At 34.2% G+C, this 27,056-nt stretch overlaps 2 protein-coding genes across 3 annotated transcripts; one reads left to right on the top strand and one right to left on the bottom strand.

Annotated features, from left to right (window-relative positions):
• Nucleotides 1-61: 61 nt before the first annotated feature.
• Nucleotides 62-16,910, top strand: LOC140832845 (uncharacterized). Of its 2 annotated transcripts, XM_073197083.1 has the most exons (39): nucleotides 62-345; nucleotides 450-529; nucleotides 1,232-1,325; nucleotides 1,443-1,550; nucleotides 1,951-2,067; nucleotides 2,285-2,435; nucleotides 2,609-2,856; nucleotides 2,994-3,182; nucleotides 3,560-3,636; nucleotides 3,744-3,861; nucleotides 4,050-4,133; nucleotides 4,253-4,348; nucleotides 4,444-4,545; nucleotides 5,572-5,640; nucleotides 5,747-5,842; nucleotides 5,919-6,026; nucleotides 6,364-6,477; nucleotides 6,671-6,754; nucleotides 7,247-7,375; nucleotides 8,483-8,681; nucleotides 8,793-8,936; nucleotides 9,018-9,061; nucleotides 9,985-10,068; nucleotides 10,169-10,237; nucleotides 10,327-10,403; nucleotides 10,826-10,895; nucleotides 11,581-11,730; nucleotides 12,084-12,149; nucleotides 12,397-12,541; nucleotides 13,479-13,543; nucleotides 13,618-13,683; nucleotides 14,248-14,341; nucleotides 14,789-14,825; nucleotides 14,907-14,964; nucleotides 15,070-15,180; nucleotides 15,445-15,512; nucleotides 16,081-16,147; nucleotides 16,223-16,291; nucleotides 16,623-16,910. In XM_073197083.1, the coding sequence occupies exons 1-39, from the start codon at nucleotides 292-294 to the stop codon at nucleotides 16,707-16,709; spliced, it is 3,888 nt and encodes a 1,295-aa protein (XP_073053184.1). In that variant the 5' UTR covers nucleotides 62-291; the 3' UTR covers nucleotides 16,710-16,910. The 2 variants fall into 2 exon arrangements, with proteins under 2 accessions (XP_073053184.1, XP_073053185.1); XM_073197084.1 differs by lacking the exons at nucleotides 1,951-2,067; nucleotides 2,285-2,435; nucleotides 2,609-2,856; nucleotides 2,994-3,182 and having other exon boundaries at nucleotides 63-345.
• Nucleotides 16,911-21,662: 4,752 nt separating this feature from the next.
• On the bottom strand, nucleotides 21,663-25,754 carry LOC140832844 (protein NLP5-like). Its single transcript, XM_073197082.1, is given in 6 exon segments — nucleotides 21,663-23,130; nucleotides 23,379-24,174; nucleotides 24,335-24,382; nucleotides 24,652-25,088; nucleotides 25,091-25,525; nucleotides 25,673-25,754. Coding segments are annotated over 6 exon segments (2,676 nt in total). The 5' UTR covers nucleotides 25,740-25,754; the 3' UTR covers nucleotides 21,663-22,237.
• Nucleotides 25,755-27,056: the final 1,302 nt, after the last annotated feature.

Here is a 27,056-nt window from a genome sequence, read left to right as displayed (position 1 = left end):
TCGCCTTAAAACTCGTGCATAATATTCTACCTTAATTCTCACCACTCTCAGTGCCTGTCTACCTATATATATACACACACGATATGTATATATAATACTGTTTGCATTTATAGCTCTATATATATAAACTACGTTTTGCATTGACCCTTGAATCTTAACTCTTCTCCCTCTCACCATTGATCCGTGATTCAGTTTTTGTAAGATCAATATAATATAAGTATACACCGGTATATTCTTGTTACAGGTGCCAAGTTTGGATTTTTATTTGGATTGAAGGTCTATTTTCTGCAAATGGACTCGTCACACTGGATGAAATGGAGGGTCGTCTCGAGTTTCCTGTTTGTGGTGAGTTTTGTTGCAGTGGGAGTTATCTTTTTCTGCTGTGACTGAAGAAGGGATGTTATCTTGAAAATTGTGGTTTGATCTGTGGGAGAATCATGGGATTGCAGGTTTTGTTTGTTTTGGTGTCCATGGTGAGTGCGGAGATGTCTGTTACAAGGTTCCTGTTAGACGCCAATGCAACGGGAGGGTAAGTTCTGTTACCTATTTGAGAAATGATGTACTGATTGAGTGATTGGGATGGATTTGAAATTTTCAACTCATGCTTGGGCCTTGGTTTTAAGTAACTTTATTTTTCTTACGAAGCTTTTTTAGCTCGGTAACAGTTGTCAGGGTAGAGACATGCCAGGGGAGAAAAGTTAGTTTAAGGAATATTTGGATTTAGTCGCCAAAACTTGGATCTTTGTCATGAAATTTGATTTTAACATGAGGTAACTGTCTTAGTAGCTTTCCAAGGCTGAATAGTTTTATGATGAAATAAATTTTTTTTTTAAAAAAAATTTATGAAAGAAGTGGATTGTCCGAGTTTCTTGGAAGCAAAGAACACAAATAAGCTGATTTTGTGGATTAATATCCGACTTAAACTCGGATGTGGATCCAGAAGCTTAGCTGGAGCATCGAGTTACAGAATTTATATATTCAGAAAAAATAGTCAAAAGTTTTTTTTTTGCCCGCCCCCTACTCACCCCCGTTATATCCTCCTATGTTTTGAACCATAGTCTTCAGTTGTCAAGACTAAAAGAAAACATACTGATGCCCTCCAGATATGTTAAATTTTTAACATTTTCTTTTATGGTTTAATATCCGTTAACGAGTGATTGTTGAGTTTGAGATTGATAGCCTGTATTGATCTTTACTGATTGATATCTATGTTATTGATTGTTGGACAAAGACATTCTGCAGAGTACTGTGCCATGTATGACATTTGTGGAACTCGTAGTGATGGTAAAGTTCTGAACTGCCCTTTTGGTTCTCCATCTGCCAAGGTATAATATTTGTATGTCTGTTGATTACTAGTGTTCTAGTTGTCATAACTGCTCAAGTCTTCGCTGTGTGCCTGAGCGGTATTTGTTTCATGCTGATTTTTGCTTTTGTGCCAAAAGCCTGATGATTTGCTGTCAGAAAAGATTCAAAGTTTGTGCCCAACAATTACTGGAAATGTCTGCTGTACGGCGGCGCAGTTCGATACTTTACGGACACAAGTTCAGCAAGTAAGAAACTGAAATTGTTGTAGTTCGATGACTCAGTTCTAGCTTTTCTCATACCAAAAGTTTTGTAGTTGGTTGTTTGCTACATGGACTCCGTCTCTTGCTATACAATAGGTGGTCATTGATTGTCAAAGGAATAACTATGGAGCAGCGAAACTCGTACAACTTCACGGCTTAATTTATTGATTGCCAATGAATTTAGTGGCTTTTCAATGGAATTTTTATTCATGGGGAATGCTGAAATTTCATATCATGTCAAGGCAATTCAGTTGAATGATTTACACTGTTTTGATGATTGGCAAAACAAAATAATATTACGTTATATTTACCCATAGTGGTTGCGTTTTGTTACTGTAATGTTTATCTTGACAATGCAAATTGCTTAAAAGTATACATGCTGCAGGCGATTCCCTTCCTTGTTGGCTGTCCAGCATGCTTGAGAAATTTCTTGAATCTATTCTGTGAACTTACATGTTCTCCTTATCAGAGTCAGTTCATCAATGTGACGTCTATTGCCAAGGTGAGCAACTCAACTTTAATCATGTTTGCAACTTCAATAAAATTGTGATGCTACTTCTAGTGCGCTTGGTGATCTTAGTTTTACTTTCTTTCTTCTCATTAAAAACTATTTGGATATTTATTGAATTAATTTATTGTTAACTTTTTTTTTTCTTTTTTGATATTCTAATAGCTTTTTGTGTGTGTTTTGCCTTTCTTTTATGTTATCTGTTGACCAGGTTGGGAAGAATTCGACTGTGGACGGTATTGATTTTTACATAGCCGACACTTTTGGACAAGGATTATTTGATTCTTGCAAGGAAGTAAAATTTGGTACTATGAATACCCGAGCCATAGATTTTATCGGAGCTGGTGCTAGAAATTTTCATGGTAATTTTCTACTTATTTCATCACGGTCCAGGTTTCATACAAGAAGGCATACTTGTGATCACACCTATTCTACTTGATCATACATTTAAATAGTTTTATTTTTCCGTGCGATTTTCGGATCTTGTTTTGTTTTTTGGTTGTCTGATTAACTGATTATTAATTATGTTTGGCAGAATGGTACTCATTTCTAGGCAAAAAAGCAAGCCCTGGTGCACTTGGATCACCATATGCTATCAATTTTTTGTCGAGTGCCCCTGAGTCATCCATGATGAGGCCTATGAATGTGTCTGCATATTCATGTGGTGACACTTCATTAGGTTGTTCATGTGGCGATTGTCCTTCATCTGCTATTTGTTTGAATTCTGCTCCTCTTTCTCCTCCCAAGAAAGGTTCATGTTCAGTAAGAATCGGGTCTTTAAAGGTGAGAGATATATTCCTGTCAATGCATTATAGTTTATGATTCACACGACATGGAAGTGGAGAGTCATAAATTTTAGTATACTTCCATGTTTGTGAACTACTTGTAGCTAATTCACTTTCCATTCTTGATAAATGCAGGCAAAATGTATAGAAGTTGCCGTAGCCATACTGTACATAGTACTGGTCTCCTTATTTCTCGTATGGGCTTTCTTTCACAGGAAAAGAAAAGGAAGTCCCATGTCAAGAACTAAACCATTGATCAATGCCCCCAACGGTGGTATTGTTCGGCGCATTAACAGTCAAAAAGATGAGAATATTCCAATGCAGGTGCATACCAATTTGAGCCTCTGAATGATGTGTTTGTTCCTTTAATGATGCATTCTTCCTTTGTGTTATGAATTATGATATTTAGTGGTCTTTTACCTGTGATTTGTGTGCCGCCAAATGAGTGAACTTTCAAAGAGGAAATATTTTTTAAATATTTCTTTGTTATCTGAATGATATTCTACACATTAGAAGTTGATGCGAAGCTTCTGTGTCATTTTTAACTCATGGAGGAGATTTTACAACTATACCTTCTTTGTATCATTTACTTTTTTCCAAGTGCTCCTCTGAATCCATTTCACTGATTCGATTAACCTTGCAATCTTTTTGACAATTTTCCTTGTGCAGTTACATGAATGATTTTTATTTCCGATTTTCAGATGCTTGAGGATGTTCCCCAAATTACTAATGGAGTGCAACTTTCAATAGTTCAAGGTTACATGTCAAAATTTTACAGGTCATTTTCCGTGGAGTTTAGTTAACTATTTTCACCTATTATTAAGCTAGCTTTTTCTTTGGTTTCTGAATGATGCACTGAAATGCTTGAATTCATGTCTGTTTCAGGAGATATGGGACATGGGTGGCTAGGAATCCAATACTGGTATTGTGTTCGTCAGTGGCTATTGTTCTTCTGCTTTGCTTGGGTCTTATTCGTTTTCAAGTAGAGACGAGGCCTGAAAAGGTATGATATGGTTTCTGAAATTTATTTGACTCATATATGTTATCCACCAAAATAATCTACTCTGAAACAGAATTTGTGTTGATCTTTGTCAGTTTATTGGTCATGTCCTTGAGATTATCTATGGAATTACAACTATTTTATCTGTATCGGTACAAATGAATTTTTGTTCTTGCATTACTACATTACAGTTATGGGTAGGTCCAGGAAGTAGAGCTGCTGAAGAGAAACAATTCTTTGATAGTCAACTTGCACCTTTCTACAGAATTGAGCAGGTATTGTACATTAGCGATGCATCTCAGCCCCAGCCTCCAGCAAAAAAAATAAAAATAAATAAATAAAGAAAAGAATAGAGTATATAGAGATTGAGAATTTAATTTGGAAAATATTTCAGCTCATTATAGCAACAATTCCAGACTCTCCCCATGGAAAGGCACCCAGGATCGTGACAGAAAGCAATATCAATTTACTATTTGATATACAGAAAAAGGTCGCATTTTACTTCTAATTTTGGCTATTTAATTTTGTACTTATTTGACTTATATGATTTTGAAGAGAAAACACTCTATCTTATCAATTCAACAGGTAGATGCCATCAGAGCTAACTATTCTGGTACAATGGTAACTCTGACAGACATTTGCATGAAACCACTTGGTAAGGATTGTGCTACGCAGAGCATTCTTCAGGTATGATGCTTTTATACCTAATAATTTCTTGCAAATGTTTGCAATTTTATCATGTTTCAAGCAAAAGAGTGGTTCAAAGTTATCGATCTCTTTTACCAAAAAAAGATTAGCCGTATCCAATATGTAACTTCTTACAGACACCTTATAGCCATTTGTTTTGTACACTGAGAGTACAAGAGAAATAACTGCCTTTTCTTATTTACATAAATATATCCATCCGTAACTATAGTAGGATAATGCTGAAGAATATTGTACTAGGATCAGGGCTCATCTTTGAGAAGGATCACAAGATTTTCTTGACTGAATTTTCTATTTTAGCATTAGGATTTTTTGGTTACTGGGTTTGATTGAAATTATTGACGTTTACGGGATTATAAGATAACAAAGAGTCCTATAGATCATGTAGATCTTCAAAATTTCATTAGCTGACTCTTGCTGGATGGTGTTTCCTCCTGCAGATTTGATATACAAGTTTATGCGCATATCATTTAATTATCTTAGAATTATTGAATTTAAAATTTAAAGTTATTTATCTCGGTGAAGACCGAAAGAATATCTCTAAAATACTGTAAGACTTAAAAACATACGACTTGGAATTTTTTTATTCTTATCATCTAAAAGTAGAAAAAAAATATTTCAGTTCAGGCTGTCTATTTTAAGTTCTGTTAACTTCGAGTGCATTTAGGCAATTTTCTGTGCAGAAGCTTCACATTCATTATAACTCTGTTCATGGCTTCATGGCATTGAAAATTGTTAGAACCATGAATTCTGCCATTGCCTATGGTGTACTTAAATTAAATGGTCTGAAAACAACCGTTCTCGACAATCAGCTGTTTTTTTCTTTATTTTTGTTTCTTTTTTTATCTCCAGTTTTCTTATATGTAAAAGCATGATTGGGTTGATTCTCTAATGTTATATTGCTTGGAACTTGTATGTTTTTGTGATGAATCCACATCTATTTATTTTCAATAGTTGGCCGTGTGATGTTATATTATCAGTCAACTAATGAAGCTTGGTTGATGACAGTATTTTAAGATGGATTCTGGAAATTATGATAGCTTTGGAGGCATTGATCACGTCGAATACTGCTTCCAGGTATCTTTAGAGATCTCCACCCTCATACATCAATATTCAAAAGCTCGTTTTTCCCTCAAATTGTACTTCCTTCTACTCTATTTTGTAATCTGGATGTTTCTTGTAGCAATATTCCTCAGCAGACACATGCTTGAGTGCATTTAAAGCTCCACTTGATCCAAGCACCTCTCTTGGTGGTTTTTCAGGAAGTAACTATTCAGAGGTAAAGTGTGCTGCTTTGGTTAGTTGATTATGTAAATTGTCAAGAATGTATAAAGTACAAAACTAATTTTAAACAGGCTTCTGCGTTCATTATTACCTATCCTGTGAACAATGCCATCGACAAAGAAGGGAATGATACCAAAAGAGCTGTGGCATGGGAGAAAGCTTTCATTCAGCTAGCAAAGGTTCATAATTCTTCTCATTCTCTGTTACTGTCTTAGTTGCCCATTGCTTATTAATGAATAAACTACTGTTAGTATGAGTTATTCTTATCTTTCACTGTGAGCCAATTTCATCGATTTTGTCTTTGCCAATTAAGCCATGTATTGTTTAATTTAACGATACTTAATTATTTATAAAAATACTTAATTCTTTATAAATATTATTTGGGCACCTCTAAGAACAAATCCCCTTCCCTTGATATAAGTTTGCATATTAGCCATTGGTCCAAATGTACCTATTTTAAATTTCACTTTGTTCTGTTCTAATGCTTGGGACCCTTAATTAGTTCTCTTTATGCAGGAGGAGCTCCTACCACTGGTTCAGTCTAGGAATTTGACACTTGCATTTTCATCAGAAAGCTCTGTTGAAGAAGAATTAAAAAGAGAAAGCACTGCAGATGCTATTACTATCTTGGTACAGATGAATCTTTAACCCCTCCTAGTGCACTCTTCCCTGCATGACGTTTAATAAACTAGTCCTTGCCGAAGGAATGTAAAATAAATATGCCCACTTTTACTTTTAGACTTTTCAGACTGCAAATTGTTTAATATAATAGTAAATCTGGCATAACAAAGATACCATTATATTTTATTGTTTTCTGTTTCAGATCAGCTATCTTGTAATGTTTGCGTACATATCTCTGACACTTGGTGATACTCGTCGTTTCTCTTCCTCTTACATTTCCTCCAAGGTATGGTTTACAGAGAAACTTGTGTGCACCATGTATGAAAATCTATGTTACTGAGTTACATCTCGACATTGGCTAATATATCTGCTATCTTCCAGTTTGTGTTTCCTTTGCATTAACATGGTCTTGCCTTCATGACTCTTCTAGTCATTGCAGAAGAATGAAGTTTAATGTTCCTACATGTTTGTATTAGAGTAAAAATGCTTTACTTTGGAAATGAGTAATCACTGAAATTTTAGCTATTTGTTCCCTTTCGAAACATTGATGAAAGCTATTTGAATAATCCTTTTGCTTGCAATAAAGGATGGTGGTTGGAATTATTCTATATCATTAAGTGAAGTAAATTTTACTTACTCGTGGCTCGATAAAATTTATTCCAATTTGCTCGGTGACATTACTTAATGTTGTAGATACTAATCTTAATCTACCACCCCATTCCGATCTCCAAACATCAAGCCGACTTATCATTTTTTCTTCTCTTGTATGATGTTGCAGGTATTGCTTGGCCTTTCAGGAGTTTTGCTTGTCATGCTCTCAGTTCTTGGATCAGTTGGTTTTTTCAGTGCAATTGGTGTGAAATCAACACTTATAATAATGGAAGTCATTCCTTTCCTTGTTTTAGCAGTAAGCCTTGTTCTCATACAACCTTGAATCACTTAACTTCATGTGCTTCTATTTGCAACGTTTCATGCTCATTAGTTTTTGGATAAGATTTGCTTGCTGACAGTAAGAATATGAAAGTATCACGTAGCAAGGATATTCAATATCTATCCCATGTTTTAGCTTTTGTTCGCATTACTTGAGTTTCGACACAGTTAGAATTTTTGCCATATCAAAGAGCAACTTTTCTCCTATTGCTTCGATTGGGAAGAGTCAAATGACAGTAACTCATACATGGTGGATATTCCATCTCTAGAATCTGTGACTACAAGGTCTTAAAGATGCACTGATATAAAGAGCAGGATTTTATGAAGCTGTAAAAAGAATATTGAGAAATCAAATGATGCTTTGCTGTAGAAGTTTTAACTCTACCTAGCAGGTGGAAATGAAGTTAAGTGATAAAGTTTTTAATAAAAGAGACTGGTTTCCTTCCCTCTCTAAGAAGATATTGCCAAGTTTTTGATATGTTTATATGCATTTTTTGGTGAAAATTATCTACCTTTTTAATGCTTCAACAGATAACTTAGCTCTGCAGATAAACTAAATTTACCGAAGGTTAATCCTCATCAAGATTTTTGGTTACAGTATTTTTTTTATGACTGTTTAAGATCAGCTACTTATCTAGGATAATGAGAAACTACAGTCAGTTTGAGGCAGCAGCTCAGGCGCTGGTTAGAACTATCTTGTGTGAAATCCTCCAAAGCTTGGCTTGCTAGACAAATGCTTAGAACTTCTAACTGAAATTCTCTAGGTGATTGAATTTTCACAAACAAAGAGCCATGAAAAACTGTTGTTTAACTCTCGATTTATCCAACTGTGGTCTGAACAGCTCGGCTAGCTTTTCCAACTTCACATTGTAAAATAAGCGTAGCTGTGTAGGCATGGATATATATGTAAGGCTGTCTGAAGAGCAGCTTATGCATACACTGTTATCCTTAATTGTCAAATATAAACTAACTGTATCCTTAATCGTTAGCAACAATAGCACTTGAAAATTTAGTTTCTTTCCCATAAAAATCATCAAATCAGTTCAAAACTTGGTGGCTTCATTGTTGTTTCTTGTTTTATCAGGTTGGGGTGGACAACATGTGCATATTGGTTCATGCAGTTAAACGCCAACAGTTAGAATTGCCCATAGAGGGACGCATTAGTAATGCACTTGTTGAAGTTGGGCCATCTATAACATTAGCTTCTCTCTCAGAGGTACTGGCATTTGCCGTCGGAAGTTTTATTCCAATGCCAGCTTGCCGTGTATTTTCCATGTTTGCAGGTTAGAACTCTAATCGGCCATAATAATGGTTTTACAGAAGTGGATGGAGTAATTATCAACCCATTCTAAACATAATGGCTTTTTTAATTTGTTCACGAACTTGATTCACAGCACTGGCTGTCCTCTTGGATTTCCTTTTGCAAGTTACTGCTTTTGTCGCCTTGATCGCTTTTGACTTTTTGAGAGCAGAAGACAACAGGATTGATTGTTTTCCTTGCTTTAAAGTATCTAATTCAAATTCTGACCAGGACAAAGGTACTTTTTCTACTTCATTTCAGCCCCTTTCTTATTGATTTTTAATTTGTTAACTAAGCACAAAAGTGTCTGAAAATGCAGGCGTCCATCTGCAGAAGCCTGGTATGCTAGCTCGGTATATGAAGGTAATCGATGGCTGTTTTTTTCTGGGGGTGGGGTAATTGGTATAGCAAGATGGGTTATCTTTTTTGACAAATAAATTGATTTGCAATTTTCCGTGTTACAGCTTTAAAAGATCTCTGGAAATCAGACTAGCCTAGTATTTTTCTTCGACATTAACTTTGTATGAACCCAAAGGAGTATGTACAAATATTTGTCTACTTGTACAACCTAAAACCCAAGGTAAAAATATCAAAGGAGAGCCTCAGCAACTTAGCATTAGTGTCCACTAGAGTCCTAGACTGATGCTTCCTATAAACACAAACGTAGAATCAATTCTCACAGTTTCATCACCTGACAAAAGCTGACTTCGGCAGTTTCAATTTTTATAAACCATAATTAACCTTGACAATAATTCTCGACTTATCAGGTCTTCAAATCTTTGTTTAGACATGTAGTATTGTTGTAAAAAGATCTTTTCGCCTGCCTGATGAAAGCAGCACATTTTGGTAATTTATATTTTGTTCGTAAATTGCACTTAAATTAGGTAGCAGATTCAAACTATGCACTCATTTTATTATGTTCAAGATGAAAAAGTTTGCAGCTAAAGTAGGTAGCAGATTTAATCCACGTACTCCTTTGATTATGTCCAAGATGAAAAAGATTTCACCTTGCATGGACACAGTTCATTTTTTTTCACTTTTTAATACATTTGACGGAGATCTTGAAGTGTGCTTTAAGGTAACTGAAATTTGTCTGTGTAATTTTCAGCCACTTTTTAACGACTTTCTCTCATGGATTCTAGTGAGCAGGAGTATTCTCTGAAAATCTGGTTATTGGCATCATGGAATTGATAAATAATTAATTAGTTTTTGGTTATTTTAAATTGTGGAATAATTTGTGTTTATTTTCTTTTCTGACATCTTAACTACATACGTATCTTGTCTAGGAATATCATGCCCCCTTTCTGAATCTTTGGGGTGTAAAAGTAGTGGTTATCTGCGTCTTTGTTGCTTTTGCACTGGCAAGCATAGTAAGTCATCTTCTCTAATCTCTCTGCAGTTTTTTAGGCTCTTTTTAGTAGCTATTTCACTTTTGGCTGGGAGGTGATTTTTATGTATTAACCCTTGAAGGCATTATGCACAAGAATCGAACCTGGTTTAGAACAGCAAATCGTTCTACCCCGAGACTCATATCTTCAGGTCCTAGAGGCTAAATATTTTTTTCCCCAAAATAATATGATTTTTTTGTCAGTTTATTCAAACTTGATGATTATCTTCATTCTGTGCAGGGTTACTTCAATAATATTTCAGAACATCTAAGAATAGGACCACCACTCTATTTTGTTGTGAAAAACTACAATTTCAGGTGTTTTTGTCATCAAAGTTTCTCTACGTCTCTAAATTGATGTCTTTGCTGTGAATTCTATTTCTTCTAGCTCTGCATAATAAATGTGTTATTTTGAGAATATTATTTACACTATTTGTGCCTCCTCATGACTGAAGACAAAAAGGGAAGAAAATGAATAAAAATGGCCGACCGTTTTTGTTTTTTGTTTAATATGAAAAATGCTGGAGATGTTTTCTTGCTGACAGATATTATTCCTGTTGTTTGGAGAATGTGAATAATTTAGATATTTAATGTCTTTGGAGGCAAAATCTAAGATTCATTTGGCTATGTTTTTGAAACTCTATACTCTCTAGTACATAGTGATATTTATTTACTAATTATGCTCATTTTTTTCAAAGTACCAATTTTTTTCACAATGTTCTTGTTTGTTTAATTTACAGTTCAGAATCAAGTCAGACTAACCAGCTGTGTTCCATTAGCCATTGTGATTCTAATTCTCTTTTAAATGAGGTAAATCTACTGTCATGCGGATAGAATGATTTAGCTTAGTTGCATTTACTCTTATGCCTGTGATATTTTTCAAGATATTTTTTCATGTTGTTTAGAACCCTAGGACGCCTAGATTGGCCCTTCCTAATTACTTATTATTTTACACCCTTTTCTTTGGTCTTAGCTTCTATCAGAATTTATCTTATGTTTATAAGTTGCTTTAATCAGTTGACTGTTGATAGTTGATCATACAACAGGGAATCAAATTTATCGGCCCTGTGATTTGTCCAATTGCATGAGAATCGCATCAGAAAATTATTTTTAAATGTGTTTATCTTGGGGTTGAAATTTTTGTGACTATAACATGTGTTTTTCTACCTCCCCTTCAGGCATGCCAAAATATTAACAGCAAATATTTCTTGTGAGAAGATTTATGTGGTTGAACATTTTTCAGTGGTGTTAGACACTGAGAAATTGACTTGATATCACTATATATATTTATCAAAGATGGGATTTTAATGACCTGTTTAGTGGTTTTGCATTTTGCATGGTGTGGGTAAACTGTCTTTGTTGGTTTTATTTTGTTATGTTAGTTCTTAGTATCTCTTATAACTTTGTTTGACCACATTTTCTTATTTAACTAATTGATATTTCTATAAATTTTTTTTTTATATTTTCTAATTAGAGACTTCCCCGAATTCTACAGATCGCTAGAGCATCTTTGGTACCCAAATCGAGTTATATAGCTAAACCTGCAGCTTCTTGGCTTGATGATTTTCTGGTTTGGCTATCTCCTGAAGCCTTTGGTTGCTGCAGGAAATTCACAAACGGGACCTTTTGCCCACCAAATGATCAGGTTCTCATCTGGCTGTTTTTATTGATGCTTTCTGGTCCGGGACAAATATTTTCACTTGTTATTCCATATTTAAATATTTTCATTTCTTCATAGAACTCGTGGTAATATTTTTTCTTTTGTCTGTTAAATATGCAAAACATTAATTTTGAAGGATTTGTAGCAATTCCATCATGACAATACATCTAACTAGTTTCCAGGAAGATAAGTAAATTTAGGATCTTGAACATATTGTGATTTATTATATCCGAATGCTAGAAATTGTGAAGAAAAACTGTACAAATAGGTTTCTTTCAATATCTAATTCGTAATCTATATTTTAAATTTTCTGACATATGATATAACATTTCTTCCAGCCTCCATGCTGTTCGGCAAATGATGGTCCTTGTGGTCTAAGCCCTGTCTGCAAAGAATGTACTACGGTAATATAGTTCTTTCAATCATCAGGCTTATTTTTGCGTATAATTCAGCCTTGATAAACTACCTTAGATATGCTTTGGAAATTTCTGCAGTATTTTGGTTAGGAACAAAATTTAACTTCAGTATTCGATCTATTCATGCATCCCCCATAGGGTTGATAAATGATGTTGTGGAAGAGTGAAAAATCAATTTAAAACGGCTAATGCTTTAGATTTAGTAAAAACTATCACTAATATTCAGATTCTTCAGTGTTTTAGGCACTCTGATTTACAAAAAGATCGTCCATCTACATCACAATTTGGGGACAAGCTTCCGTGGTTCCTTAGTGCTTTACCTTCTGCTGATTGTGCCAAAGGCGGAAAAGGGGCTTATACAGGCAGTGTTCAGCTTAAAGGTGAATGCTATAGTAATAAATATTTTTGTTTATTAGTGAATATGTTTACACCATATAATGATTTGCAGGCTCTTGATATTGGGTATCTGTGGACCCAATTAATTTGTGTGGTATTTCTCTTTTATTTGATGAGGCAACCTAGGTTTCTCAATTCAATTTTTTCTTTTCTCCGTACATGATATAACGACAGAAAATAGATAATGATTTCCTCTCTCATTTGTGGTTGTGCTTAAAAAATTGGTTGTCTATTATTCAAGTTCACTTTTGGTGTGAGCAATTCGCGCAATCTTCACAGTATTGTGTGAACAGGTAGTTCTGGTAACAGGCTGAACTTTTTGTGATTTTATTCTATTAAACTGATTGCTGTTTCTCTGTCATGATATTGTTTCTTGCTGCTGGAATCAAGATGGTATATATGATCTCTGTATGCTTGCTCTTATGTTTGTTTGATTTTGGATGCTCCGTGCTCGAGAATCGAGATTTCTCCCGGACTCTTTTTTTGGGTTTCAAATTGATCACTTCTGTTCATGCTTCCATGTTCAACTTGTAGGAGTTTAGAAACAAATAAAACTGATCAATTAAGTGTTAGCCCTTTGGACATTTGTCTAGGTATATACCATTCAAATTGGTCAACCATGTGCTGTAACTATTAAAGAAGAACAAGAAATTAAGTTATATTTGCACTCTTAACTTTTTATTAGAGATTAAGTTACTTATAGGTTGGGTTACAAGCTTAGTTATTGAACATTCATATATCCATTTTAAATTGTCTGTGCACCTCTACTATAAAAGGAAATAACCTAGAATTTCTCTTCAATTATTTATCTTTTCTAATTTGGTTTTGTTGAATTTAAGATGGCCCATAATAGTGTTAGATTATAGCACAAGATATACCATTTTCTACGGTCTTCATCAAATTGTTTTCATGCTTCATCAGGCTATGAAGATGGAATCATTCAAGCCTCAGCATTTCGTACCTATCACACTCCGCTTAATAAACAAGTGAGGCATATTTTAAAAATTATGATGATGAATATTTGGAATCATTGCCATTTTAAAACTTGAATGGTTTTCAGGTTGATTATGTGAACTCAATGAGGGCGGCACGAGATTTTAGTTCGAGAATGTCAGATTCTCTAAAGGTAATAATTGAGCATTTGAGCTATAAAACGTGTAGAGTTTTTGTCATGTCTAGTTAGGAAATTTGTCCTCAAGCTGAATCATTTGTAAATTGCGAATGCATTTTCAGGATCTGATCCCTTTTTTCTTGATGAAGCTCGTGTTTCTGACTTATGACGTCCTTTATTTTCTTTTCTTCATTAAAGTTTGTATCAATGTCTGTTTACTCAGAATACTATTTACTCTTCGTGTTTTGATATTTTGGTTCTGAAGAATTTATATTTAGTCTTCTTTTCCAACTGTATTTTGGCTATTATGAAAGCATTTTCTTGGAAACTTACGGATTCTACCTTTTTATGAAATGCTGGCATCTGTAACTCTTGAAGAGAAGATATATGCAGTTCAGTTACACTTGTGATAATGAATATTATATGCCAAAAATATTATTATTCTTTTGTGCTGCCGTGACCAATTTTTTGCCTGGTGGAATTTTGTCGGAGAAAGAGAGAGAGGGAGTAAAGAAGAGAGTAAAAAGTGCATGCCATTCTGTTCTCATTATGCTGACTCTCAATTTTTGTCCATTGCAGATTGACATCTTTCCCTATGCAGTATTCTACATGTTCTTTGAGCAATACCTTAGCATATGGAAGACTGCGTTGATCAATCTTGCAATAGCTATTGGTTAGTTTTTTTTATTTACACTTGATTCGAACTTCCCAAATATTTCCATGGTGATTACTGTGCATTGTTAGCTATGCCATTTTTTGTCCGTCTCTTGTGTCATTTCATTAATGTCGAACACATTATGACAGGCTAACCATAAAAGCACAACCCTTATCATTCTGCAGCTAAACCAGATCGTATATCCAAATAAAGTAAAAACAACTTCTTGCTTATAGCTATAATTTCCCAGCCTTGTTTTATCCACGGATAAAATGGTGAACAGGGTAGGGATCAACCTAGATCAATTCCCATGACTTACAATTCATTTGAGATAGTTTTGTTGCTCTTAAGATGAAGCAGTGATTGATGAAATAAACAGTCTTTTAATCAGGCATTCACGTACTTATTCATTTTTTTCTTGTGCTTTCTCCCCACGTTAAACTTTTAGTTTCTACAATTTGTCAGGTGCAGTTTTTGTTGTTTGCTTAGTGATAACATGCAGGTCAGTATTTTACTCTTGATTATATCTCAACACAGTTATTTTTGTTTCTAATTTTCTATCTTGACCATTTTCCTTGTTTAGTTTGTGGACATCAGCCATAATTATACTTGTTTTGGCAATGATCATTGTGGATATGATGGTAAATTTATTTTTCTTTTGTCTATAGGTTGGAATTATCATGTTCCCTTGAAATAAAAATTCTAAGTTTTAAACCCGTTTTCATATGTGGAATGCAACTTTTCAGGGTGTAATGGCGATCCTGAATGTACAACTGAATGCTGTGTCAGTAGTGAATCTTGTAATGTCAGTGGGTATTGCTGTCGAATTCTGTGTGCATATAACACATGCTTTCTTGGTCAGATTCTCTTCTCACTTCTCTTGTAGATATAATTTTTGCATCAAATTTATTATATTTTTTCTCCATGTTGGAGAGTGATTTCACGTGGAAGTGCAATGTGCATTGCCACACCATATGATTGAAAATTGAATGTATGATACATGATAAATGTTCAAGGAGATTATTTCAGCTCTTTGTTGTTAGGCTTTCAAGAGTCAGTAATATCTGCCAAATTAATCTCATCGAAAAGAGTGAAGATCCAGTTTTACATTCTTATGACAGGTGACTAGTGGAGATAGGAATCAACGGATGCAGGAGGCTCTTACAACAATGGGGGCTTCAGTATTCAGGTTAGAGTTTCGACTTTTCTTTTAAAGAAAGTTTGATTTGCCCAATCTTCAAGGTGTCAAACTATGAAAAGAAAACATTTAAAAATATGGACCATCTGCGTATGAGTGCATCTCCCCAGTAGTATTTTAAAGGTGAAGTTATAGGGGCATTAGTAGCCACCACCAATTTTACCGAGCACCATGTAAACCCCGAGGTTGCACATGTTTAGGGTTATTAAATCAAATTATTTCAAACATCATATGTTGTAAATGTAATCAGTTCAAATCTCAGCGAGTTGTGCAATTTTTCTGTTTACTAAACTAAACTATTCGGTCATGATTTTTTACAATTAGTTCTCAAACGTGATTTGTCCCGTCATGATCTGACTTCACCCTCATTAAAGGGCAGAAAAAATGTTAAATGAAGTTAAATTTAAACTAGGATTCCCTTTTCGATGGTTAAATTTAGCGTTAAATAGTTGTTACACGTAAAAGTTTCAAGGGAAATTGTTGCATAGTCATCATTTTTTCAGGAAAAAGCCCTTTTCAAGCAGTTTTGACTGACATTCCCTACTGTTTTTCATGGCAGTGGAATCACACTTACAAAGCTTGTCGGAGTGCTTGTTCTTTGCTTTTCGAGAACGGAAATTTTTGTGGTATTTGATCTTTGCTCACTAAGATACATTTATCAGAAAGAGCCATTGTGTTCTACTGCTACCTATTTTTTGCAGGTTTACTATTTCAAAATGTACCTGGCTTTGGTGCTGCTTGGTTTCTTGCATGGGCTTGTCTTTTTGCCTGTAAGATCCATATTTATCCAACTTAAAATACGTACCTATTATCATATACATCATTTTGGTCAAAACACAGGAGGAAAATATTTATATAAATCATTGATAAAGTGTGTGATGAGGCATATCATTTGAAATATAAGAAGCAAAATCCATTGAAAATTCATCTCCAGATATGATGAGTCTAAATCATCATAACTTTAAGATGCCAAATCAAGAAAATCCCGCAAATGGCTTTCCGAATTCAGAAGCGCACAATTTGATCCATGGATTGTACTAATTTTTAAGATGCTATATATGATACAGAACGCATGATTTAGTCTTGCTTCTAATCTTTCAGGTTCTATTAAGCGTGTTTGGTCCGCCATCAAGGTGTGTGCTCATCGAGAAGCAAGAAGATCGACCATCTACATCCTCACAGTTTTGAAGTTACAGAGGTAGGGAATACAGACGTAGTAGGATCATACTTTTGGCTTAATGCATGTACAAAATGAATATATTGTGTAGTGATCCAATTGTAAAGTAGGTTCAGGTTGTTGCTTTGAGTTTTCTCATTGAAATATATGGTATTGAAATGGAAGTCAATTATTTTCGAGTAATTGAGCCATCATATCATACTATTGGATCATTCTAATATTTTTTTTTGTGATGTTGGTATCCATATGACTATAAACACGAGGATTTTACCAGGACTAACTAATATAAAGCCTAAAGCCGGAAGTGATTTTATAAAATAATCGCGTTTTGACATGTTTAGACATCGCTAAGTCTTTGGAAATTTAATCAAATTTTTTTTTTTGGCTAAATACACTAAAAATAAGTGTTATATCATCTAAGTTAAATTAATCGGCACAACCTTGATATATTTGGGATGTATGTAACCACCTTTGACCGTGCGCTTAAGATGAAAATTTAAGACTCGGGGTTACATCCTTGAACAATTTTCAATCATTTTATTTTGAAAATTCCATGTGCTGTGCAAGTATCTAAATTCACAGATTTTGGGCAATTTTGAAATTGCAAGAAAAAATAGGCTATTTTGATTGTAGACAGAACAATGAACAAAACTCACTTTCGAGCAAATTTCTTTATTTGGTTCTTCAAATTTGTGTTTTGACCAATTCTAAGTAAGGTAAAAACTTGTGTGAGACGGTTTCACGGGTCGTATTTGTGAGAACCGAAAATCTCACCATAATACAATTAAATATTTGTAAGGAAATTTTTGGATTTTATTACTATTATTTTGAGGAGAAATGTGAGGATACTCTTGGAGATACAATATTAAATTGATATGTTATGTATGAGCATGCAATTTTCGAAATTTGGGAGAATATTTGCAAGTTTGGTGTGCGATACAAGATACAAGGAAAATAAGATGAGTGATTCTTGGATATTTCAGAAATTTAGGAATAAATATCTAATCTTGGTAGCTAAATAACTCATTTGAGGAAGGGATTTCTAAACCAAAAATCGTGAGATTTGATGGCAAATTGGAAGGAAAATCGTGAAATTTTGATGCCTATCATGCATGATTTGGATGCCATATTAAGCTCTCTTCCCTTCCCCTGTAAATATCTCATCACCCCTTTCATTCTCCTACACCAATTTTCGAAATTCCCCTTGCTGAAATTCTCGAAATTCCCCAGCTCCATAGCCGAAACTTTGTCCAAAAATGGTCTCAAATTTAGCCTAAAAAAACCAAGCCGAAGTGCCGCCGAGTGTAGAGCAAGGAACGATCCATTCCCGAAGCCAAGCCACCACGTTTTTAGCATCAATAATTATTGTAAGTGAGCTGTTTTAAATGCTTAAACTTTCGGTTTTATGTGTATGAAAATTTCGGTTTTTTGCATGTTCCGTTTTAAAGATTCGGTCGAGCTCTGTCTCCCGTCTATACGTTTTTACGAAATTTTGGTACGTTAATGTTTGACACTGTGAGGATTCCCTGAAAATGGGTGGAATTCCAACATATGGCCCTTAACGGTGGGATAGAATCGTTTTATGCCCTCGGCCCCTTAGAGGATCAAAACTTATGGACTGACGTCAGTAAACCGTTAAAGGTGAAAAATCGCAATGTTGTTATGTTACGGATACGATATTATGTTTATGAAAAGCATAATGTATGTATATGTATGTTTCGAAAATGTTATAAAATTGTTATGTTGTGTTCAATATCCCTCATTTACTGAGTATTCCCAAATACTCACCCCCTTTACCACCCTTCCCAGACAAGCTTGAAGAAGAAATTGAGGAGGAAGAATCAGAGCAGTTCTGGGGATGGTGAATGCTCAAGAAATTAGATTAAGTTTAATATTATGCAGTTTTACGCTTCCGCATTTATTTATGTCGTTTAGTGATTTTGGTTGTAAATGACAACGTTTCCTTTGGGTTGAATTATGATATATAAACTGGTTCGGTTTATACTGTGCTACGAAAGACTTGTTGTTTCGATTGTGTGATTGTTAAACAACGCCGGTGTCAAATCCCGAGTTTCGAGGCATGATATTTAAGTGGTATCAGAGCCGTCAGGTTCATAATCCGAGTGGAAAAATCGATTTTCGAAAAAAAAATCACTGGAATTTTTACTCGAGGCCGACGCTATTCCCTCCGAAACGGCCCAACGAGCGATAATTTACATCTAGAGAAAAAGATCAGTAAATTTGGGTAAACTAGAGAAAAAGATCAATAGATCAGTAAATGTGGTTTCATTCTTGTTACCAAAATATATTTTACAAAAAACAACCACTCCAACTTAAAGATAAAATTCTAAACCATCAAAGCACATAGTGCAATGCAGGATGCAACAAAGATGCAAAAAGCAATCAAAATTATGGCGTTCATATGCATATATCTCAGAAAAACAAAATATAGATCACAACTTAAGCCTACCAGAAAGATACAAAAAAAATGGACGAGTCTATTGGGATATCAGAAAAATAAACAAGATAACATCGCAGCGAAATATCATAAGCAATATCAACAATGAATAAGATGAACACCAATATTTATAGTGGTTTACCCCAAAATTGGGTCACGTTTATTTTCTCTCCATTAATTTAAACTCTCCTTAAGAAATCTCAAACCAAATCATTTATCTCACTTCACACGTATGATTATAGATTAGATGATTTTGTGTTTTGGTGTGATTTTGAAATAAAGAATGAACGGGTGTTGTGAAGTCTACGAAAGAAAACAAAATTTTTGCATATGTAATCAAACATAATAATTTTTTACTCATCAACACATGCGTTTATAATTCAAAAATGGTGTTATTTAAATTCAAATTTAGCTTGCTTTGAATTCAAAGATTGTTGATTATTTAACAGAGTCAATCTCTGCCACCAGATTTGACAAATAAACACCATATAAATCTCCAAACATTAAAAAAACTGATTAAACAACAAACCCACCCATAAGCTTGAAATTCTTCGACTTTAACCCCGTGGGAGGAAATGCAAAACAGAACGTAAAAAATAATAACAAAGTCAATAATAAGAGCTGTAGAACACACACACACACACACACACACACTATACAATTCAAACGCCGATATATACAACATCAAATCCAAAACAATGTCTGCGGTCTTTATTCAATTTTCAACAAAATTATAAACATATAGATTGTGACGTAACTAATTTGAAGAAAGAGAGCCATTCCGATTTTGCTTCAATTCAAATTATATTATAATGTAAAATTCAAGGAAGAAGTATAATTTCTTCAAAAAGAAAAGGAAAAAAAAAGATTTTTTTGAATTATGGTAAAAGATCTCAAAAAAAAGAGCTAAATAAAATTTAAAATATAAGTAATATTCTCTCATTCAAAATTTTATTAACATAAATGTTGAATATATCATATAATATAACAATTACATATTTTATATTTCCAAAGATTATCATGTTTCTAAAGTGAGATTAAATTGAGAATATTTCTTTTATGGAATAATATAATTAAAATCCGGAAATCGAAAGTGCTTAAAAACCATTTGATTGGTCAAACCGGCGAAAACAGGTCAAGAATCTATCCGACCGGTTCACGCATTTCAATTTTTTTTATTTAAAAAATTATATTTTATTTTTTTCCTTGGTTATATATATATATATATATATATATATATATATATATATATATATATATATATATGATAACTTTGATTTTGAACTTTATTAAAAATATTGTTTTAGTAATATTAGACTTTATTTTAATTTATTTATTTTTTTTAAAAAAATAAATATAATTATATTTGATTATATGCATATTATTTAGATTTTAAACTTGGATAAATATATATATATATATATATATATATCTTTTTATTATTTATATACACATTTAAGATATTTATAATTTATAATTTAAAATATATTATTTACTATATTATATTATTATTTTATATAATATAACGATTTTTCGGTTCGATCGTCAGTTAAACATCGGACATGTTGAACTATTTTTTAAAGTAAATTGGTTTGATCACCGGTCCAGTTAAAAAAACATTGATGTTCACGTAAGTGCATATTCATAATATCAAAACTTATATATATTATATATAATTATAAAGTTAAACCCTTAGGTATAGTTTGGTACATGGGATAAGAGAGGGATTGATAAATAATCATCTCTTATCCCATGTTTGGTACATTTTTAAAAAGCTCATGATAATATCATGAGTCCGTGATAAATAATTTTATGTAGGGATAAAGTATCCCTTTTATGAGATGTGATAATTTTAATCTTATGATAAAAACACCACAAATGACTTAATTGCCCTCAATATATAAAAATACTAAACCCTATTGTTCTCTCATTTTACTTGTAGGTACAAATTAAAATTAAATAAATATTTTTATTATTTTTATATATTATATAATATGATAAATATATAAATGAACTCGAGATAATTATATAAAATGATTTGTATGAATCTCAATAAAATTATTGGTATCACTCGATTAACCTTAAAAATTTATATTTGACTTGGCTCACAAAATTAAGGGCTCAATTATCATATTATATAATATATAAAATTAGGTAAAATAAAAATAAATCATGCAAAAACTGTGGGCGCATGAACAAATAAGAAATATGAACTCAAGCAACAAATTTGAAATTATAAAATTTATCATGATAAGGTTAATTTTGTCATTACAATCTAATATATAAATTTAATCACTCTTATTAAAATCATACCCAACATTAAATATAATATCCTACATCTTATTTATCCTTAACTTATCCTTATATTATATATCACATGTTTATCCTATCATGTGTACCAAACTATGCCTTAAGTGATTATAAATATTTCTATATAATTTGCATTTTTTTCTTTTATTCTAATTAACTTATACATGATCAAAAAAAATTATTCATCCATTCGATGTTGATAAATAAAGATATTTATTTATAAGCATGTACAAGACCTAAAGACTCCACACTTTGAGAGAGATGATAAAATCCATTTAATCCAAATTGAAAGTATAACAAACTCACCACAAAGTTCTCTCTCTTTTACATAAACCACAACATGGTGGTAGTAAGATTTCTAGAAAGAAACCAAACTTTACAATGGTGACACTCTCAACATAGATTGAGAAATGCTGTTTACTGATGAAATATAGCAAGAGAAGTGCTGTGTGGATTCTAATATCCTGGCTGTAAACTGTATAATGCAATGTTCAGTATGCAGCTTCACCAAGCTTCGGGGCTTCCGCATTCTTAAATTTCATATGTTTCCCATTTAGAAAAGCTTGAAACCTTTTCACATTACAAGAAACTATTTTGCTCTGCTGTCTGCTCCCGAAAGCCTTATTATTGAACAACATACATTGTTCAGCGCGAGTCAAGGCGTCGACATATCCTTGAGCAATAAGCTCACAAGACAAACCATTTTCAAAAGCTCATCTATATAGCAAGAATGCCAAAGTTTAAGGTACTTGCTGATTTCATATCGGCTGATCAACAAGAATGATCTCTGCTTCCAAATGACGAACCAAAATGTGTTTGGGAATCGCCAACAAGTTGGAGCTTAATGGTGTTGCTTTGAGACGAATAACAAACATCCACACATTCCACCAAATCATCGTCGCATGTTAGCAATACCCATTCAGCATCGTCGTCCAAATACTTGAGATGGTATCCTTGGGTGTCACCCACACCAAATCTTCTGCAAATTTCTTGGTATAGATCTCCGTAATCCCAAGAACTTTGGATCCGGAATCTGATCTTTTCCTCCCCAAAACTAACTTTTACCCGTGGACCAACTCTTTCTATAGCTTTAATGCCGCCACCTACTTGTCTTGTGGGGGGGCTATCTTCTGGTTTAACAGTCACGTAAAAAGATGCCTGGCTTTGGGATCTTTGAAGGAGCTTGGGTTCATCACTTGATAGATGTAAATTTGCATCACTTCTGGCCCTCTTGAACATGTCATCGGTGTATTCATCCTCAAAGACCGATTCTTCGTTTGGCTGAATGCTCAAAGAAAATGACGTCGGTGGTGTTCCACTGTAACAAGATCCACTTGAGCCGGAACTTTGACTGCAAGAAGTAGAAGGTGACAGAGAGGTAGCTGGAGGGCTTGAAATGAAACTTTCAGGATGTACTCCCACAGGCTGCACATGATCGGTAAATTTGAAATTTGAAAAATGGGTATTTTTCGATGCATTTGGGGATGCCAGTTCAGGAAAGTTTGAGTAGAAAGATTCAATCTGCAAGACTCCAGATGCACCCTGGACAGAGTCGATCACACGTTGGATCTTTTGTAGGGAATGGCCAACTTTCTTTATTTTTCGAGAAGGCCAACGCTGTATTCCATGCTGCCTGCATATCCTCTTCAAAGTTGTGGGGCAAACTGTATTAAGTAAAAAGGAAAGACCACAACATTAGACACTAATTTACAAAAGGAATTGTTCTTGGCACTCCACTTTGTGTTGCATACACTCCACTTTTTTGTGTAGAACTTATTAATAAAGTGGAGTGCAAACAATAATAAGTGTGGTGCAAATAACAATTCTCATTTACAAATATGATCATCTTTGACATAAAAAACAGTAAGGAAAAACTATTCATCACTGCAAGTGAGGAAAAATTTATGCTCACCACCAAGATTCCTCGCAGCATCTTTCAGGCTACCAGCAAAATGTTGCCGAAGAACTTGCAAGGTAATAGTTTTATCAGCTTTAGTACGTCTTTTCTCTTCGCTTCTCTTTGTGTAGAATGAACTACCATCGTCAGAAGTAGATGGTTTTGTTACAAATGTGACACCTTCTCTTGAATCAGAACCAGGTCCCTGGCTGAATCTCATTGCTGGAGACATTATCAATTTTTCATCTGGCGAAGTAAGATTTTCTTGCAACTCTTTGTCTGTTACAACTCGTAAAGTCCGGCAAACATTTCGTATTATATGAGACAAAGATGTGAGCATTTTCTTCTGTTCTTCTAAGTCCTTGCAATCTATAGGCAAAAAGAACTCCAATACAAAGTCAGCAGATCCTGTGCAAATACTCCTAAGCCTTATAGCAACGGCGGCTTGTAGTCCGAACATTCTTGCGTGGTGAGAAAGAGGGTACTCAGTCTTACTAAACGAGGTAATATCAGGCAAGAAACAAGGCTGATTAGTTCTAAACGCTTTACCAACGATGCCTTGATCTTTCAACAAGTGGTGCTCGGAGCAAGCTTCATGAAACCCCTGAATACGGGAATCGCCTATGTAGCACGCAGAATCTACAGTGGAGACGCAGTTTTCTAGGTTATCATCAGAATGACGACATCCTCCTTTACCTTGCAAGATGCACGGGACCCATGTCTGAGCCAAAGGTAATCCATGTGTTTGGCAGGCAGATTGCAAAACTTCTAAAATTTCCGGTAGTGCAGTTTGGTACGATAGATCACTTGTCTGCCAAAAAGAACCACAAATATCAGAGGCATATCAATAGGGGTCGAACTCGACAACTGTCTTCCCTCAGACAAAAAGATTTTCAAATTTCAAAATGTTAACTCTAAATTTCGGGAATCGCCCCTGATCGTTAACAAATATATATTATATAACCATCTACCTTATGATTCTGAGCCGTAGGAACTTCAGAAGTCCTGAGATCAACAGCCTATACACAAGCAAATTATTTCTTGTCAAACAATCAAATAAAAAAGGAATTCTCTGTTGTAAGTTGAATATGCATCTAAGGATAACTTTGACTAACAGCAAGATTTTCAGCACTAATTTCATACAAAAGCGACATGAAGTTAAGTTATCGAATGTGAAATGTCTCGGTTATGCAGTTTTCAGTAGCTATAGAACATGGATTCATGGAACATAGTATAATAATGCTTGGATGATGTACCAAGAGAATACAGAAAAGGCATAAAATCAAACCTCAAGAGCTTTGCAGACACTCTCTAGCTCCACACCATATCTGTGCTTCCGTGTAGTCAAAACAACTTCGATAACACCCAAACAAGTTCGACTACCTTGTTCCATAACAGGAACTGCAAGAGTACCACAAATATCATATTTCTTAGCATCAGCAACTCTAGGATATTCGTCCCTCGTAAAGAACCGAACGTCAGGAGTCCACTCAGGGATCTTATTCCGGAACACCCTACCAGGTAATCCAGCTTCTTTCGAATCTTCCTCGGTGGAAAATTGGTAACCCCTCGAAATCTCCCGGTATCGAGCAAGACTTGGGGAGTTGAGGTCGACGGAAACAAGTCTATCGTTTGTAGTCAGCACACGCTTGCCATCTCCATCTCTGTTTACAGGAACCCAAACTTGAATCAGCGCATCTTTATCCTTTGAGAAATCTTTTATATATCCAAGAGCTGAATCAATCGGTCCGTTACGGATGCCAAAGGTCTAGGTCCAATCCACAATCTTTTTCTTGATTCAGAACCATCAACCGCATAGTTTTCGGGCTGACAGAGAGAACCAAGGGCATCTTGAGCTTGACATATGGATACATTATCGGAGAAAGATGATCTCTGTCTCTCTTCTTTCGAAGAGCCCCCGCCATATTCGACAGTATTCGCTTCAAGATTCGACCATAGAAACGAAGGTTCAAAGGGTGAAATGGGAGTTGAAGCATCAAAATTCAGGAATTCGGATCCATGTGTTTCTAACCAACATCCTTCTAACAATAATTGGTCCATGTAATCCAGATCCATGAAAAAATCAGATGGAGCAGCACCAAATACCGAACTAATGGGAAGCACATTTTCTTCCATTGCCCAATCTTCCCACACAATTACAACTGCATATCACACCCATGTTCAACAAAATTAGCCTCCACCATAAGTAAATCCAGACAACAAATGACCAAAAAAAAAAATTACAATTAGATAGCAATCAAATCAACATAGAACATAGGATGTGAGAAACACAAGTACAACTAACTAACTTTCAGAAGATTCTTTACAAGTGTCAAAAGTCATAACTCCATTCACCAAGATTCTTGTTCCCACCATTAAAAAAACAAACAAACAAAAGGGTTTCAAAAAAATAGAGAGAGACCTTCACAAACAAGACTTCGAAAGATTTATACCCAATCCCAGAAGACAAAACCCACAAAAATGGCAAGAAAAACACCAAAAAAAGGAAACATCAGACAGAAAGAACTTGAAGAGCAACTCACTGAGTGCCAAGATTCAAAGGATATTCCAACAGGGAAATAAAACCTCCCAATAATTGAAATAAATATATTAAATTTCGTACACTCAAGAAAACTTGTGGTGGCCGCCCGTGATGCAGTAGGGTCTCAACACTTGAAAATTGGTTCTTGTATGTACTTACAAAAAAATTTCCCAACTTTATTTTTGAACCATGAAAGAAACCAAAGCACGAAGAAACATCGCAAACCAAGTTCCCCCCTGTCTCTCTCTCTCTCTCTCTCTCTCTCTCTCTCTCTCTCTCATCCCTCAGCTGTATTATAATACATACATACATAATATTATATTACCTGTACACAGCAGTTTTCAGCTGAGGCTTTGGATCAATCGGCACAAGCACGTAATACTCCATAAAATGATAAATATTATTGCTTCAGTTGAAAATATTATTCAATTTGTAATATAAATAAAAATTTAATCAAGATTCTTGTAACATTCAAGGGCCCCACCACAAACCCCCCGAAGGAATCCAGCTACGGTCAACTAGAAGAAATTAATGTATGAGATGGAAATAGAGGACTAAGTCATTGGATTTTTATTTTATTTTATTTTTTTGATCAAACTGCAGTTCTTCCTTTAAATTTTAAATGGCTTGTTTGGTTTTGGTCTGATCATGCATTATTGAATAATAAAATCTTTACTTTTTAATATTTTATTTTTCTAAAAAAATTATTATATTGTATTGAAATCGAATTTATTTTGTACTACACATTCCCTTTTCGTATTTTTTTTTTTAAAAAATTGAATCAAACTCAATGATAGTTGAAATTTTAGCCAATTTTGCGGCCGAGACATCTAAAAGTAGAAGTTCATTACCTAGTAATTAACTAATTTCATAAAAAATTGATTGTCGTTAGCGTCATTTCCAACTTCATAAAGATTTTTGTAGATTTTAACTTCAAAATATCGAGTTCTTTGATATAATAACGCACATGTCCTAGATAAAAAACAAAAACAAAATTATCCATTTGATCAGTCTAGGTACTCAAACAATGATCCGAGACAAACTACTTGAACTCGACTCGATTTCTCATCAATATCTCATCAATGTTGTTTGTAATTATTGATATGGGTTGGAGGGATCAAACATAAAATAAACAAGAAAGGAGGAGTAAA

Source organism: Primulina eburnea, chromosome 5 (assembly GCF_022965805.1).
Source record: "Primulina eburnea isolate SZY01 chromosome 5, ASM2296580v1, whole genome shotgun sequence".
Classification (NCBI taxonomy): domain Eukaryota; kingdom Viridiplantae; phylum Streptophyta; class Magnoliopsida; order Lamiales; family Gesneriaceae; genus Primulina; species Primulina eburnea.
Note: the sequence above shows the minus strand (reverse complement) of the source record. Positions and strands in the feature narration are given on the sequence as shown.

Coding starts and splice junctions, on each gene's coding strand:
- LOC140832845 (XM_073197083.1), top strand. CDS start 292: ATGGACTCGTCACACTGGATGAAATGGAGGGTCGTCTCGAGTTTCCTG. Junction 2,436..2,608: donor TGGTGCTAGAAATTTTCATG/GTAATTTTCTAC, acceptor TATGTTTGGCAG/AATGGTACTCATTTCTAGGC. Junction 6,755..7,246: donor CCTCTTACATTTCCTCCAAG/GTATGGTTTACA, acceptor ATGATGTTGCAG/GTATTGCTTGGCCTTTCAGG.